The sequence below is a fragment of the Centroberyx gerrardi genome, chromosome 17 (assembly GCF_048128805.1).
Source record: "Centroberyx gerrardi isolate f3 chromosome 17, fCenGer3.hap1.cur.20231027, whole genome shotgun sequence".
Classification (NCBI taxonomy): domain Eukaryota; kingdom Metazoa; phylum Chordata; class Actinopteri; order Beryciformes; family Berycidae; genus Centroberyx; species Centroberyx gerrardi.
The window spans coordinates 4,279,358-4,293,121 of NC_136013.1; the positions used below are offsets into that span (position 1 = coordinate 4,279,358).

At 44.2% G+C, this 13,764-nt stretch overlaps 1 protein-coding gene across 1 annotated transcript in view; it reads left to right on the top strand.

Moving 5' to 3' along the window:
• The window catches only part of eif2ak3 (eukaryotic translation initiation factor 2-alpha kinase 3), a 39,626-nt gene that overhangs the window by 14,938 nt on the left and 10,924 nt on the right, over positions 1-13,764 (top strand). Inside the window, exons 3-10 of the mRNA XM_071922498.2 lie at positions 6,506-6,700; positions 7,403-7,533; positions 8,212-8,491; positions 9,636-9,801; positions 10,442-10,567; positions 11,003-11,125; positions 11,493-11,722; positions 12,969-13,081. Coding sequence (XP_071778599.1) covers positions 6,506-6,700; positions 7,403-7,533; positions 8,212-8,491; positions 9,636-9,801; positions 10,442-10,567; positions 11,003-11,125; positions 11,493-11,722; positions 12,969-13,081 — 1,364 coding nt within the window. The remainder of the gene's footprint in view (positions 1-6,505; positions 6,701-7,402; positions 7,534-8,211; positions 8,492-9,635; positions 9,802-10,441; positions 10,568-11,002; positions 11,126-11,492; positions 11,723-12,968; positions 13,082-13,764) is intronic.

Here is a 13,764-nt window from a genome sequence, read left to right on the forward strand (position 1 = left end):
TCTCTGAGAGCTACATAGACATACTTATAGTTGCACTTTGATGTGGACTCGCTCTGCGTGATATTAGCCTCAGGGAAAAAGCCTCTCACTAACAAGGGTCTGCGTGGCTACTGGGATCAGTTTAATGTAAGGCTGCTGGTATTGTAAGGAGCGCTTGAGTGTAATGGACTCTATGGCATTTTCACATAAATACATTTCCGTTTTGCTGCTCTATCACCGATTGATCTAACACAATGGTAACACTTTGATGACTGTTTCCAGTTCATCAAAGCTTTTACATTTTCTGCTCTAAACACCCGGTGTCTGGTAGGTCTTCACTGGGAAAAAATCCTCTGGCCCACAGGAAGTAATGCATTCTACGTTTCCGGCAGCAGCAACAGCAGTTTGATTGGAATAAATTAAAGAACTGGATAGTTGGCATGAGCAGCGACAGCCACCATGGCTGAACAGACAAAGAAAAGAGTGCTGCGTACAAAAACCCAAACTTCATCAACAGAAAATCCAAGCAACAAGACGTTACAGTACCACCCAAGCGCTGGGCACCTAAGATGTCGCCAAAATGAAAAATAAGAATTTAGCAATTTAAGGAGATCTTCTAAAATCCAAATAGAGCCGAAGACAACTTGGGGTTTCTCGCCAGTAAAAAATCTCCTTAAAGGGTTTGTTTAAGAACTTCCCATATTAATTAGTCCAGTGTTTCTCATCCATGTGCCCTCGAGCCCCAAGAGTCTGCAGGCTTTCAGTTCATTAACACACTTTCGACCAGAAAGGATTAACTAATCAGTGAAATCAGCTGCTGTAGTGTTTGGTTGAAACAAAATCCTGCATGTTGTGCATATTTTTGCTCCTCGATGGCACATGGTTGAGAACCAGTGTGTTGGAGGTTCCTGGAAGTACCATCAGGGTTCATGAGCCCTTTATGATTTTTCAAGGAACCTTCCGAGGTTCCCCTAGGATTCCTCGAAGCCCTTTGACTTCATACAGTGTGTAGTATAGTTTCTCAGCTGGCTGCTTCAGGATCTAAATTTGACCTTGCCTATGAAGATCCAGCCCATTGTATTAAATAACAAGATATCACAGAGACACATTTCAGTTGTCGTGTGAAAGCCTCGTAACTCCAATTTTGGTGACTCTCAAGTGTTCACTTCAGTTGGACTATATGGTTCTCTATGGGTTGAGAAGGTTCTCCGAACTCTTGGGCTTTTGAAACCATTTCAAAACCCATTTGACGATACCAGCAAGGCATTTTCATCAAGCTCAATATAAGGTTGTTTTTCTTAGCTCCTTAAAAAGTGACATTTTAGAGATACAAGATTTTCATAGACAGCGAAAAGTACAGCTTTGCTATGCTTTTGAAGATGTTAGATTTACTTTTATTTATTTATCTTTTTTTTTTTTACCTCTTTTCATCCTTGTTAGGACATTGGGTCCTCGCAAATATTGAAGTACATGGATACATAAACACATGGTTGTATTTCTCTACAGAAGAAGTACATACACAAACACACACATTGTGTCCTCCCATCTTCTCCCAGTCTGCTGTAGTGACAGAGGGATGCTGTGTGAGTGTGTGTGTGTGTGTGTGTGTGTGTGTGTGTTGGACTCCCTGTATCTGCGCGTTTTCACCTGTTGGCTTTCATTTAGCTGACGGAGCGTAACGAGGAGAGATGCCTGTCAGCGCTGAACCCAGTGACTCGCTGTGACGTCATTTGTTATGATCCAGTGTGTGTGTGTGTCAGTGTGTGCTGCTGAGTGCGTGTGTGTATGTTGCATGTGTGTGTGTGTGTGTATTAATATTAATGTATATGAGCTTCCAGCCAGCCTTGCCCGCTCTGCCCTCTGTAACCTGGGATGCCTGTCTGAGGAGGGAGGGAGGGGGGGGTCAAGGCCGTGCCATTGGCTCCCCCCCCCCCCCCCACTTCCCCCTCCCCCCCCTGAGCGCTTAGCAACCAGACGGTTTGATTGGCGCTCGCCAGGTCCCTCAGACACCAGTCTGCTCGGTGATTAGAGGCTGGGGGGAGTCTGCCGCTGTGCCATTGGCTGGCTTCGACACGCCGGGGAGGAAGCAGCCAGTCACCTGCTGTAGCTTGTGGAGTGTGTGTGTGTGTGTGTGTGTGTGTGTGTGTGTGTCTCTTTTTTTTTTTTCTTTTTTTTTTTAAGAGAAAGGAGGGACAGCAGAGCCACAAACAGCGTTGTCTGCAGAAACAGAAGCCATCACTTCAAAAAGCCATGAGTTGCTGGGGGGGGGGTTGGAGGGTGTGTGTGTGTGTGTGTGTGTTCGGGGGGTGGGGGTGCATTGGATGGATAGAGGGAGTCCGTACCAATGTGGAGTGAGTCATGCTGGGGGGGGCGGTTAAAGAGAAAAGAGATGGGGTGGGGTGGGGTGATTAGGGTGGTGAGGTAATGCCTCAGACCAGGGATGATGTCATCACATAACAGACACCCCCCTCCTCTCACACACACACACACACACAAACACACATAGATGTACCCATGCGCGCACACATGCACCCTCACTCGCTCTTTGACACACACACACACACACACACCCTTACCTCGGCGTGAATGAATGAATGACGAGAGAATTTGATTGATCACTACACAATGACTAACGATTGATCGCCTCACGGTGACTAATGCGACAAGCAATAAGTCTCCCAGCGTAGCAAAGGAAATTAAATAGGCCAGGCGCGCAATATTTTTGGCAGCAAATCAATTTTTTTTCCGGCTGTTCTGATTCTGTTTTGATCGTTTTTTTGTTTTGTTTTGTACAGCCCCCCCAGCATTACTCGGCCTCTCTCTCTCGCATTCTCTCTCTCTCTCTCTCTCTCTCTCTCTCTCTCTCTCTCTCTCTCTCTCTCTCTCTCTCTCTCTCTCTCTCTCTCTCTCTCTCTCTCTCTCTCTCTCTCTCTCTCTCTCTCTCTCTCTGTGTCTGCCTGCCTGCCTCCTTTAAGTGGAGCAGTAGCCTTGTGGGCCAACAGTGGCACATTAGCAGTGGGTGAGAGCCGACACTGTTTGACAGGATCGCTGGAGCGTCGGCAGCAACCCGGGATCACCGGGCACATAGCGACACCCCTCCCCACACACACACACACACACACACACACACACACACACACACACACACACACGCACCCCGACCCCTCTGAACCTCACCACCCCCTGATTCCTGAGGGTGGATGGGAAATGACATGATTAGTAACATCAAATAAGCATCAAAGTCTCCAGCTAATTTGGATGACTTTGCATGCTCCGAGAATGCCGCCATGAAACCCTAACCCTACTAATTAAATTAATTTTTTAATAATAATAATAATAATAATCAGCATATAGCGCTCATCATCTTTGAGTTACAAAGTGCAAAACAAACATATGAACCAACAAACCGACCTATCAAAGTGAAGGCTCCATCAAGGCCCATGCAACCAGTAAACTAAAAACTATACATAGCACGGAGGAAAATAATATAGTTTATAGTAGAGATGTGCTGACTTGAGAATGGGCCATCCAGACATTCAGAAAAAGGAAAGAGGGTAAGACTTGAATGAATGCAGGGTACAACTCTTAAAAAATTTAAAAGCCCTAGGCAATTCATAGCAAAATAGACGCAAGGATGAGGAAGGCATGTGTGCCGAAACTCATGGGTGCAATATTTTTTTTTTTACCCAAGAGGCTTTTTATTTTTATTTATTGCCAAGTGACTTGCATTCATTGATGATTCACCCTCTGATTCATCAATGAATGGAAGCTGTAGTTGAGATGAGATTTTTGTGCGGGACACCCTGATTGTGTCTTGGCTAAATCTGATCAAAATCTCTCTTCACCTCTCCTACCCATCAGCCTGACTGCCATCCTGCTTCTCCTTCTGCATCTCGACAGACTGCTAGACCATTCAAGAGCCTGTCAAAATATGTCAAAATAAATCATAAAACATGCCACAAAATCCTCTACGGAGTGGTTGAAACTATGCTGTCCTGAGATAACGTTTTGTTTTTTGTAAGGCCTCGTTAACTTAGTTACAACAGAGATATGGTTAATAATTCACTAGACCTTCCAGCCAGCCAGGGAAAGACTTTTAAAAGAGCTGATGTGACGGTGATGAACATAGTTAGGAGTGGGAATATGAATAGTTACTAGGAGTTTGTTAAATCAGCTGGAGAGCTCAATGAACCTTCAGCATGTTGTAGTCTAGTCTAATCTGCCCTACAGAGGCAAACAGCAGTCACTACTTTGTGTCTGTGTTTCACCCAAACAATGTAGTATCCATTGCTGTACCAGCTAAACTTTTGGCGGGGCAGGAGATAAAATGGGAAGTCATTTTTTTTTTCTCAGCTTCACTACTCGCACAGTTGCTGATCATTGGCTGTGGAGGGCAGCGATTGTTAGATCAGTCAGTACAGAAATCAGTGGAATGGAGCCGTGTGTGTGTGTGTGTGTGAGAGAGAGAGAGAGAGAGAGAGAGAGAGTGAGAGAGAGAGAGAGGGACTGCTGGGAGAAGAGAGCCAGGGTAACTGGTGTTAGAACATTGGACCAGATCAGAGGCAGGGATTAAGGCATCAGGAGGAGGATGACTCATCCATGGCTCTGAGAAGTCCTCTCCCCCCCCCTCTGTAAACCTCTTACCCCCCCCTCCCTGCATGGTGTGATGCGGTGGTCAGGTTGTTAACCCCTCCTCCACCCGCTTGCTAAATTTATCCTCATCTCCTCTCATCCTGTCTCCGACCCGACTCTGAGGAGATGACATCACCTCTGCTCCTGGCTCCGCTGTCCAGTAAATCATTCTGTCACATGATTCTCATTTCTGGCAGCAGCTCACTATAGTTGAGCGAAGAGTTGGAAACTGGCTTTTTTTTTTTTTTTTGGGTTCACCAGCCACAGTGGCAAGTGCATCCCAAAATACTACTTCCCCTACGTTTTTAGAGTCGAATCGTGCTTCCAAAAAGATGGTTGTTTACCTGCCACAGTCACACTTTTGTGTTCTAGTGGTTAGAAAGCCCAGCCTGGTCCCGTAACCAGAAGGTCACAGTTTCGATCCCGACTGTTGGAAGAGTCCTTGAACAAGACGATGAATCCCTGTCTGCTCCAGATTTGTTGCTATGTCTCTGACCCTGAACTTTGGCCTCTCTGGTGAAAAGTGTGTGAGCCAAAAGGACATACAAAGACACAGATTGGTAATGACAGTCTGTGTAATACGATGATTGAAGTGCTTGGTGAAAATAAATAGCCTCACACCCCCCCATCGAGCTGAAACGCTGGAGGTTAAATCAGGATTAGGCAAAGCAGCATTGGCTCAGGTTTTTGCAATGATGTCATCCTTGCGCGCCCCCCTGCAGTGACTACCTAAACACACACACACACACACACACACACACACAGACATCCGTGGGTTTAAGCCGCATGCCTTCATCAAGATTCAGGTTAATTAGCGAGGCTCTCAGTTGTGTAATGGTCCCAAGCCGGTGGATCGAGTCCAAGTGTGTGGGGGCTGAATTTGCCGCGGTGTGGGCGGGTGTGTGTCGGCAAACACTAGTGTCGTCTGCGTGGGCGAGTGTTTTCTTTTGTTCAAACTATTGTCTGGGCTGAAAAGGGCTCATCGGACCGTAAAAGTTTCTCCAGGGAAGTTGACAAAGCGCTAAAAGGCATTGCATCATACCGAAGTAATGACAATCAGAATCGATTCATTTATCAAGTACAGTGTGCAGGAATTTGTCTTGGTGACATTGATGCGGAGACATATTGACAACTTGCGAGTATTACACTACATACTGATGCATATGGTACAAGGACAACATGACTTCACATGGGTGGTAGAGAGAGTGAGAGACAGTGAGAGAGAGAGAGAGAGTGTGTTAAAAGCTCCCAGGTTCCTGTAACAGCCAGTGTGTCCTGCTGAAGTGTCCTTGAGCAAGGCACTGAACCTCTACTTGTTCACTCATTGTTTGTAAGTTGCTCTGGATAAGAGCGTCAGCTATGTGCCATAAATGTAAACATACGGTAACATCTAGTGCAGTCAAGTCAATTTTATTTGTATAGCACATTTCATACACAGGTAAGCTCAATATGCTTCACATTAAAAGACAAAAATGCAGAGGGACAATGGAAGACATACTAGACAAATCAAACATTGTTGAATTATCATTCAGTCATGTTGAATGATGATTATTAATCCTCTTTTGTTCCTCTCCAGGAAAGTGATTTTTCATGGCAATTTTTTTTTTCTTTTCAGGATTTCATTATTTCTTTGACCCACTTTTTCCATTCCTTTCCAAAGGAAAATTACCATATTCCTGCCTGTCTTCTGTGTGTTTTTTTTTTTTTTTTTGGCGCTTCTGGTCAGATCCCTGCTGTTCCAAGTTGGTTCAAGTTAAACTTGTGTACAAAGCACTGTTAACAAACCAATTAGTCGCAAAGTGGTTTTTACAGAGGAAACAATGGACAGGAACACTGTTTTTAAAACCAGAGAGAAAAGAAACATCACTTCCTTCCCAACCTTTTGTCCATGCAGGTGTTTGGCAATAAGATGTTCATCCCGTCGCTGGACGGCGCCTTGTTCCAGTGGAACCGGGACAGGGAGAGTATGGAGGCAGTGCCTTTCAGTGTGGAGTCCCTGCTGGAGTCGTCCTTCCGCATCGGAGAGGACACCGTCCTGGTCGGGGGCAAATCGCTCACCACCTACGGCCTGGGGGCCTACAGCGGCAAGGTCAGTCACAGCATTTAAATTAAAAAACTACAATTATTATTTAGTTAAGTATAGTAATAAATGTATTACTTAAAGCATTGTAGCTATAAAAAGGTTTTGTTGTGCTACAAAATTTGTTTACTGTTGAACCAGGCAACTTTGCACACTGGTGGCCCCAAATTACAGTGAGAGATAACTGTAAGAAAAATTTGAACTTCAATACCCAGAAATCCTGTGCGGTGACGTCAGTAAACTGCACACAGCTCGCTCATATTTACCAACCCAAAAGCATCACAGCTTTATACCAAAGGAAACCAAAGGCAATTTGAGGACAAGAGACAATTTGAATACATCTCATTTTACCTTTCTTGCAAGGAAGGCTTAATCAGCTATCTTCAGTACATGAGAATACATACATTGGGATTTTAGGGTGTAGGGTGTACTGAAAATGCTTCAAAATGCTTGGAATACCTGTGTCATTTATGGATTACAAAATCCTGAGGTTTCGAAGAGCAAAACATAACCCTTCATTACATGAAAGTATAACAAGTGCATTTTTGTGGTTGGTAAGTTTATTTCCTGTCCAATTTCCTCATTGAGCTATAAAATTATAGATGGTAGAGTACACTAAAAGCTTTTACTTTAAGTTTCTCTTTTACTAACCACATTAACACACGACAGTAACCCTCTCTCTGTCCTTTCGCTTCCTGCTGCCGGTCTCAGCTGCGGTACATCTGCTCTGCGGTCGGCTGCAGCCGCTGGGGGGAGGAGGAGATGGAGGCCGAAGACGTGCTGCTGCTACAGAGAACCCAGAAGACCGTCCGAGCTGTCACGCCCCGACTAGGACTGGAGAAGTGAGTTATAGTCAGTCGATCAATCAGTCTGTCAGCTGATCAGTCACCATCAGTCATCGTCGTGAAGCAGCTGTATTGGATCTGGATGAGGGAAAGTGAATAACAGACTGGTGTATGAAGTGAATGTGCCCTCAACAATTATGACTTTCCCTAAATGAAGAAAGTTTTTGTTGAATTTTATCACACAAGTAAAACATAACTGTATTTTGAGATGTGATGCGTTAGGGAAGGTCCAAAAGTTTATTATCTATCTACAAGTCACATTTCTCAAGAATATATGAAAGATTTCATTCAAAAATTCTGTGTCCATTTTGGAAAAAAACCCAAAACTTGGCAGTCATTGTTTAGTATTTTAAAAATACAACTGATAATATGATATAAAAAGTTACTATTTGTAAGCAAAGGTCTTAAAATAACTAATAACATCAGTAATAATCCATGGTTAGTTTCAATCTCAAGCTAGTAATACTTTTTTTGTCTGGGTCGTCACATTTTTCACTTGGTGGATATTTCATCTTGAAATGGAACGCTTCATATGTGAATACACCCAAAATTTAGATGGTGAAATGAGCTCTGGATTGTAACATTAGATAAAGGTTAATCAAAAATACGTAACTTAACTTGCATATTACAGTTGTAGTAGTTGTCTCAACAGTGTCTTATTCCTCTTAACCCTAGGTGGAACTTCAGTGTGGGAAACTTCGAGCTGAAGTTCGTTCCCGAAACGGGGTCGGGGTTGAACTTCCTGGAGGGGGAAGTGGCAAGCGGCGACGCCTGGAGGGAGGAGCGGCGGGACAGCCATCGGGTCATCACCGAGGAGCCGAAAGAGAGGGAACACACAGAGAACCAGCAGAACCACAACCAGAACCTGGACCTGGTCATCAAGGTGTCTGTTCCTGACTGGAAGGTCATGGCCTTCAGCACCAAGCCTGGTGGACAGCTGGTCTGGGAACACCAGGTGAGAGGCTCAACCAGTCACGTAGGGCGCGTTCACACCAAGCATGTTTGCAGTGGTTTATTCAAACACTGGAGCTTTTACTACTTTAGTTTGGGTCATTTGGGCAGGTGAAAGCAATGCCATTTGAACTCAGGTGGCACCAAATAAGATGATTTGAGATGACTGAAATGCAATTCTGTGTCCTCTTCCAGGCAAATTGCGGTGCGGTTTGTTGAGAGAAAACAGTCAGAACACAGTAAAAGCCCAGGAAATGCCCTAAAACACTAGATTTCATGGATATAAGGAAATGGATGTTGACATCTGATAGCCAGCAGTTTCTCATGCTTGGAAAGCCTAGCATGACAAAATGAACCGAGGGCAAACTGCAGTCTGGACTGATGCTCATGCATTCTTAACAGGTGTGAACACCAGAGAGGTTAAATTATGGCAAAGTGTAAGTCCATCATGCTGAGCTGAAGTTACAGGGAGGTGAATCAGATTTGTTTTACACAATCAGTAATTGCTTCACTCTGTATGGGTGGCTGAGCGAGGACAATAAGCTCCTACATGCCTTAGGTTTTAGTCAAACGCCCCAGTTGAGATTATCTTTGGTAGATAAACTTCAGGAGAAAAACATTTAGTTGTTTATTTGTTTTATTTCTGTTTCTTTCTGAGGTGAGATGTTTTCATCAGCTCCTGGAGGTTCCCCTCTCACTTTCACAAATTACTAATTTGCACTTCTGTGTTTTTGTGTTTGTTTTTTTATCACATTTTGTATGTGTTTTTTTTTTTTTTTATCACTTCCCTTCTATGTGTTGTTATTCTGCAAACAAACTAAAACTAAACTCAGGTAAACTAAGTGAAAAATGAGGAAGAGGCAATGTCCCATGTGTAGTGGTCTTATAGTGAGTGTGTAGTGAGTTTTTCGGCATCATCAAAAGCTTCAGCACATTTGCCTACCGAGTCCACATGATAACTTGGAGTGAAAAAGTTGCTCTACAGGGATCAATAAAGTATCAAGTTATCATTATTATTTATTTACTTCCCTTCACGTGTCTTTTAGCCTGTAAATTTATTCCAGTGTTGTGAGACGAACTGTAATCTTTAAGATCAAAAAAAGTATATAAACTAATCTCGGAGCACCTGTGTCTCTGTCTCTGTGTAGTTCTGCACACCCATCGCCTCGGCCTGGCTGGTGGGTGGGGGTAAAGTGACGCCCATCAGCCTGTTTGACGACACGGCCTACAACAGCCAGTCCGATGTGGAGGAGGAGGAGGACGAGGACATCATGGAGAAGGCCCGAGGAGCCACCCAGTCCAGTGTTTACCTGGGTAAGTTACTCTCATGCACTTATAAACACACACCGCATGGTTGTGGTAGTTCAACAAATTGGGTTTACTGCAGAAGAGGGCTTCTGACTGGATGATCATTGATTTGAAAAATCTGCACAGAAAAAGTGAAAGAATGACGAATGAAGTGATTTGTAATAATTGCGTAGTTGGTGATTTTAATTCCATGCAAATCTGCAATGTCTGTCATTTTTAAAGGAAAACTTCCAGCACAAGTTACGTATTATATTTTGGAGAAGACAGAGGTCCCCTGATAATACTAATCCCATGCAAATCAAACTCCCAATAATTTCATCTTCTAGACGTGCAATTTCTGTCCTGTCGTGACAAATGGAGGCAGTAATGGAAAATAGAGAGGAATGGTTTAAATGTATTTCCAACGCAAACTTCAGCTTTTGCTTTGCTACATCAGAAAGTGACGAATTGTAAAATCTTGACTGTATACAATTGTATCTGGTGTGCAGGTGATTTCAGTGAATTTCATTATCCCTTGAGAATGTGTTTCATGGTACATAGAAGTCGGGGGGGGGGGGGGGGGGGGAATTCATTCATTAAATGATCTCCCCACATAATGCTAGTCCGGTGTGAATTGGGCATAAGTCTTTGTTCCTCTGGTTGTCAGGGATGTTCCAGGGTCAGCTATACCTCCAGTCCTCAGTCAGGATCGCTGAGAAGTTCCCCTCCAAAGCCCTCGGATCTGAGAAGGATGTTATTCCACTGCCCACCGTTAAATGGAAGCCCCTAATCCGTAAGTCCACACCTACTTAGCCACTTGGGTGCTGTGTCTGTTTCCCAAAGCAATTTAGTGCCTAAGGCAGTCTTACTCAAGTCTACTTTTGGGGGGGGAACAGTTGCCAAGGAGTTGCCTCATCACTGTTGTTTTAATCATGCAGTAACCTCTTATTCCCAGGAAACGTTTGAATAGATTTTTGACCCTGCGTCTTACTTTGTTCCCTGTTGCTCAGAGCGTTGCCCATCTTCATTCCCCTTAGTGTATGAATAGCCTAAGTTTGATCTCGTTTCACTGTAAACCAGTGGATTAAAACATGTTCGTGATAAAATGCTTTTGAATGTCTAGGCCCTGCTCGGTTAGAAATATAATTTTCCAAAGCCATTGTTCCGTATTTTGATTAAGATCACCGCCCTCTATTTGACAATGTTGATCTTGTTGTTCTTGACACAGATTCCCCGTCTCGGACACCAGTCCTGGTCGGCTCTGATGAATTTGACAAGTGTCTGAACAATGACAAGTTCTCCCATGAAGAATACAGTAACGGAGCCCTGTCTATCCTTCAGTATCCCTATGGTAAGGACTGATCTTGGACTTTGGCTATGAAAGACACAGTTATACAGTGTTTCTGTAGCATTGCTGCTAGGGGTTCATTTTGGTTTTAGTTCCCATGTTTGTCCCTCTGTGGGCCCCAATTTTGGTTACAGTGGTTGTAAAACTGTATTAGATGATAAGTAATATCATTATACTGTCACTTAATACATTCTCATTGAATCTGTTTATCTGATGTAATTATCCCTTGTGCTGGTAGCCAAAGGATGAGCGCCTACATCGGCACCTGGATTGGATGTTAGAGGAAAGGGGGTTGTGTGAGAGAGATAAAAAAAACACCATTCCTGATTCCTACCCCTCTCTCTCTCTCTCTCCTTTCAACTCTCTCCAGACAACGGCTACTACTTCCCCTATAGCAAGCGTTACCGAGAGAAGCGCGACAGTGCCGTAAGCCTGATAAAGGGGAACGGGGCCGGAGCCGAGAGTCGCAGGAGAAAGGACCCCGTTCTGCTGCTGCCTTGGTGGAAGGAGATCCTCGGCACCATCGTCTTCTGCATCGCCGCCACCACCTACATAGTCCGCAAATTCTTCCACCCCCCTGCACCTGTGGCCTATGTGCGGGTAAGACCTCTTGCTGCAGCGTGAATGCCATCCTAGTGGACGGTGCTGCAGGTTGTTTTTGTCATATGCTGTGAGTGTGCGTCCACACACCGCATGCAGCTTGAGCGACCAGTTGCTGGAAATCTGTTTTCTACAACCAAAAAAAACTCAAGCATTGTCAACCTCAGCCTCGTTTCCTTGTTTGTTTTTGGGCAACATCGCCCATGAGCAGCCAATCACGTACTAGCGTTGATACACTTTCCACTACAAATGGCAATCAACTACCTCAAATTGGCCATTAGGCAGTATCACAACAAAGTGTATGCTTGCATTGTGTTGTAGGGTTGACGTACAGGGACAACATTCCCAGCAACACACAAGAAAGTGAGGGTCAGTAATCTAAAGTTTCCTGGTAACATCAGTGCATCCATGCCAAAGCAACTACCTTGTGCACTACACCCTCACTCCCCTGTGATACATGGGGCAATTTATTGGGCAACATTTGAAAATTACAGTTGGAGACATCAGGGCTCATTTTCCTCCCTTCAGAAGCAGCCAACCGCTGCCATTCATTCTTGTACAGTATGAAAAACAACTTCCACAAACTTGAAAATTCCCAGAGCCAGATAATCCATCACAGTAAACATGAAGGCTTAATTTAATTTGGTCATTACCGTTATTTCATTGTGCCCAAGTTGAGTGTTTTCATATCAGCGGCGCTGCATTATGTTACGTTCTGCTTCCTGTCAATCACCTGACACCCACAGGAGGAAATGGAAGTCTCCGCCAAGAAATAATCCCTCAAAAACATGTCGCCTTACAAACTTTACTGTCACATCCATGCCTTTTTATTCAGGACATCTTTGTTAGCCGGGACAGTTAATTTCAAGCTAGGTTTGACACTGAAATCTGTATTTTAAAAACAACGAAAAACGTTGTTAAAATGTTAAAACTCTAACTGCATGCATTGCAAAATGATTAGGGAAATGTAAACTAGACCTAGACAGAAGTAAATGGGCTGTAACCGCAAATGACATCGGTATTCTCATAGGAAATTCTTGTCTTGGAGCCATATCAATACATTTTCTGTCCTGTGTCTCATATGTTTCCTGTGGCTGACTGAGCTGTCCAGCTATGTTTATCCCAATAATTACCCAGCATGTCACAGCATTTAAGCAAATTGTTCATCAAAAACAGCACTATTGACAATTAGTTGATCAAGAGTTTCTTATAGTTTCTCCGCTCTTTTCTGCCCCGTCTCTCAAAGCAACGGAAGGAGTCGGAGACGCAGTGCCAGACCGACAGCAAGTTCGACCTTGAGGTTGTGGAATCCAAAGAGCCGGTTGCCATGGAGACCCGCTCCAGCGAATATGTGTCCAGGTACATCATTAACATACTGTGAAACTAAGTTACAATGTGTTTCTGTGTAAATGCCTCTGCGTGACTTCAGAGAACTACACGTAACACTTCCCCCGGTGCTCGGTGTTGTTATCCTTACACATGAAAGTCGCATGCGAGTCTCACTCTTTTCAAGGTGTAGCTACAGAATCGGCACTGTTACCATGGTGACCGCTGGTCTTCCAGGCTGCCTCGATAGGACAAGGCAGAGATGGGAGATACGAGTCGTAGTATTGTATGATTGGATAAGTCAGCTGTTTGCCGTCAAATGAAAATGACCTTGCCCCCACAGGCCCCACCCTGCTTTACGCCGCCCTGCCCAGCAGCATCTGCCACAGGGTGGGGGTATCACTTACATCACTGTCAGCACATTGATCAAATGTTTTTTTTTATTTTGGACAACCCTCGTTTATATAATCGGCAGCCCTAATTTATGTGCCGCCACTGACCTCCAAGCCCGATCGATACAGTTCACATGTTTACATTCATGAGTGGAATAATGTGTTTCACACCACCCAAACACAAGCAAGGATCTGATTATACTGCTGGAGATTTTTTTTTCCAATGTCATCTCTGCTTTTGATCCACCCTAAAATGACAAATACACCACACACACACACCCCCTCCCTCCCTGCCTCCTTTCCTTTTTAAAGTCGGTGCCACAA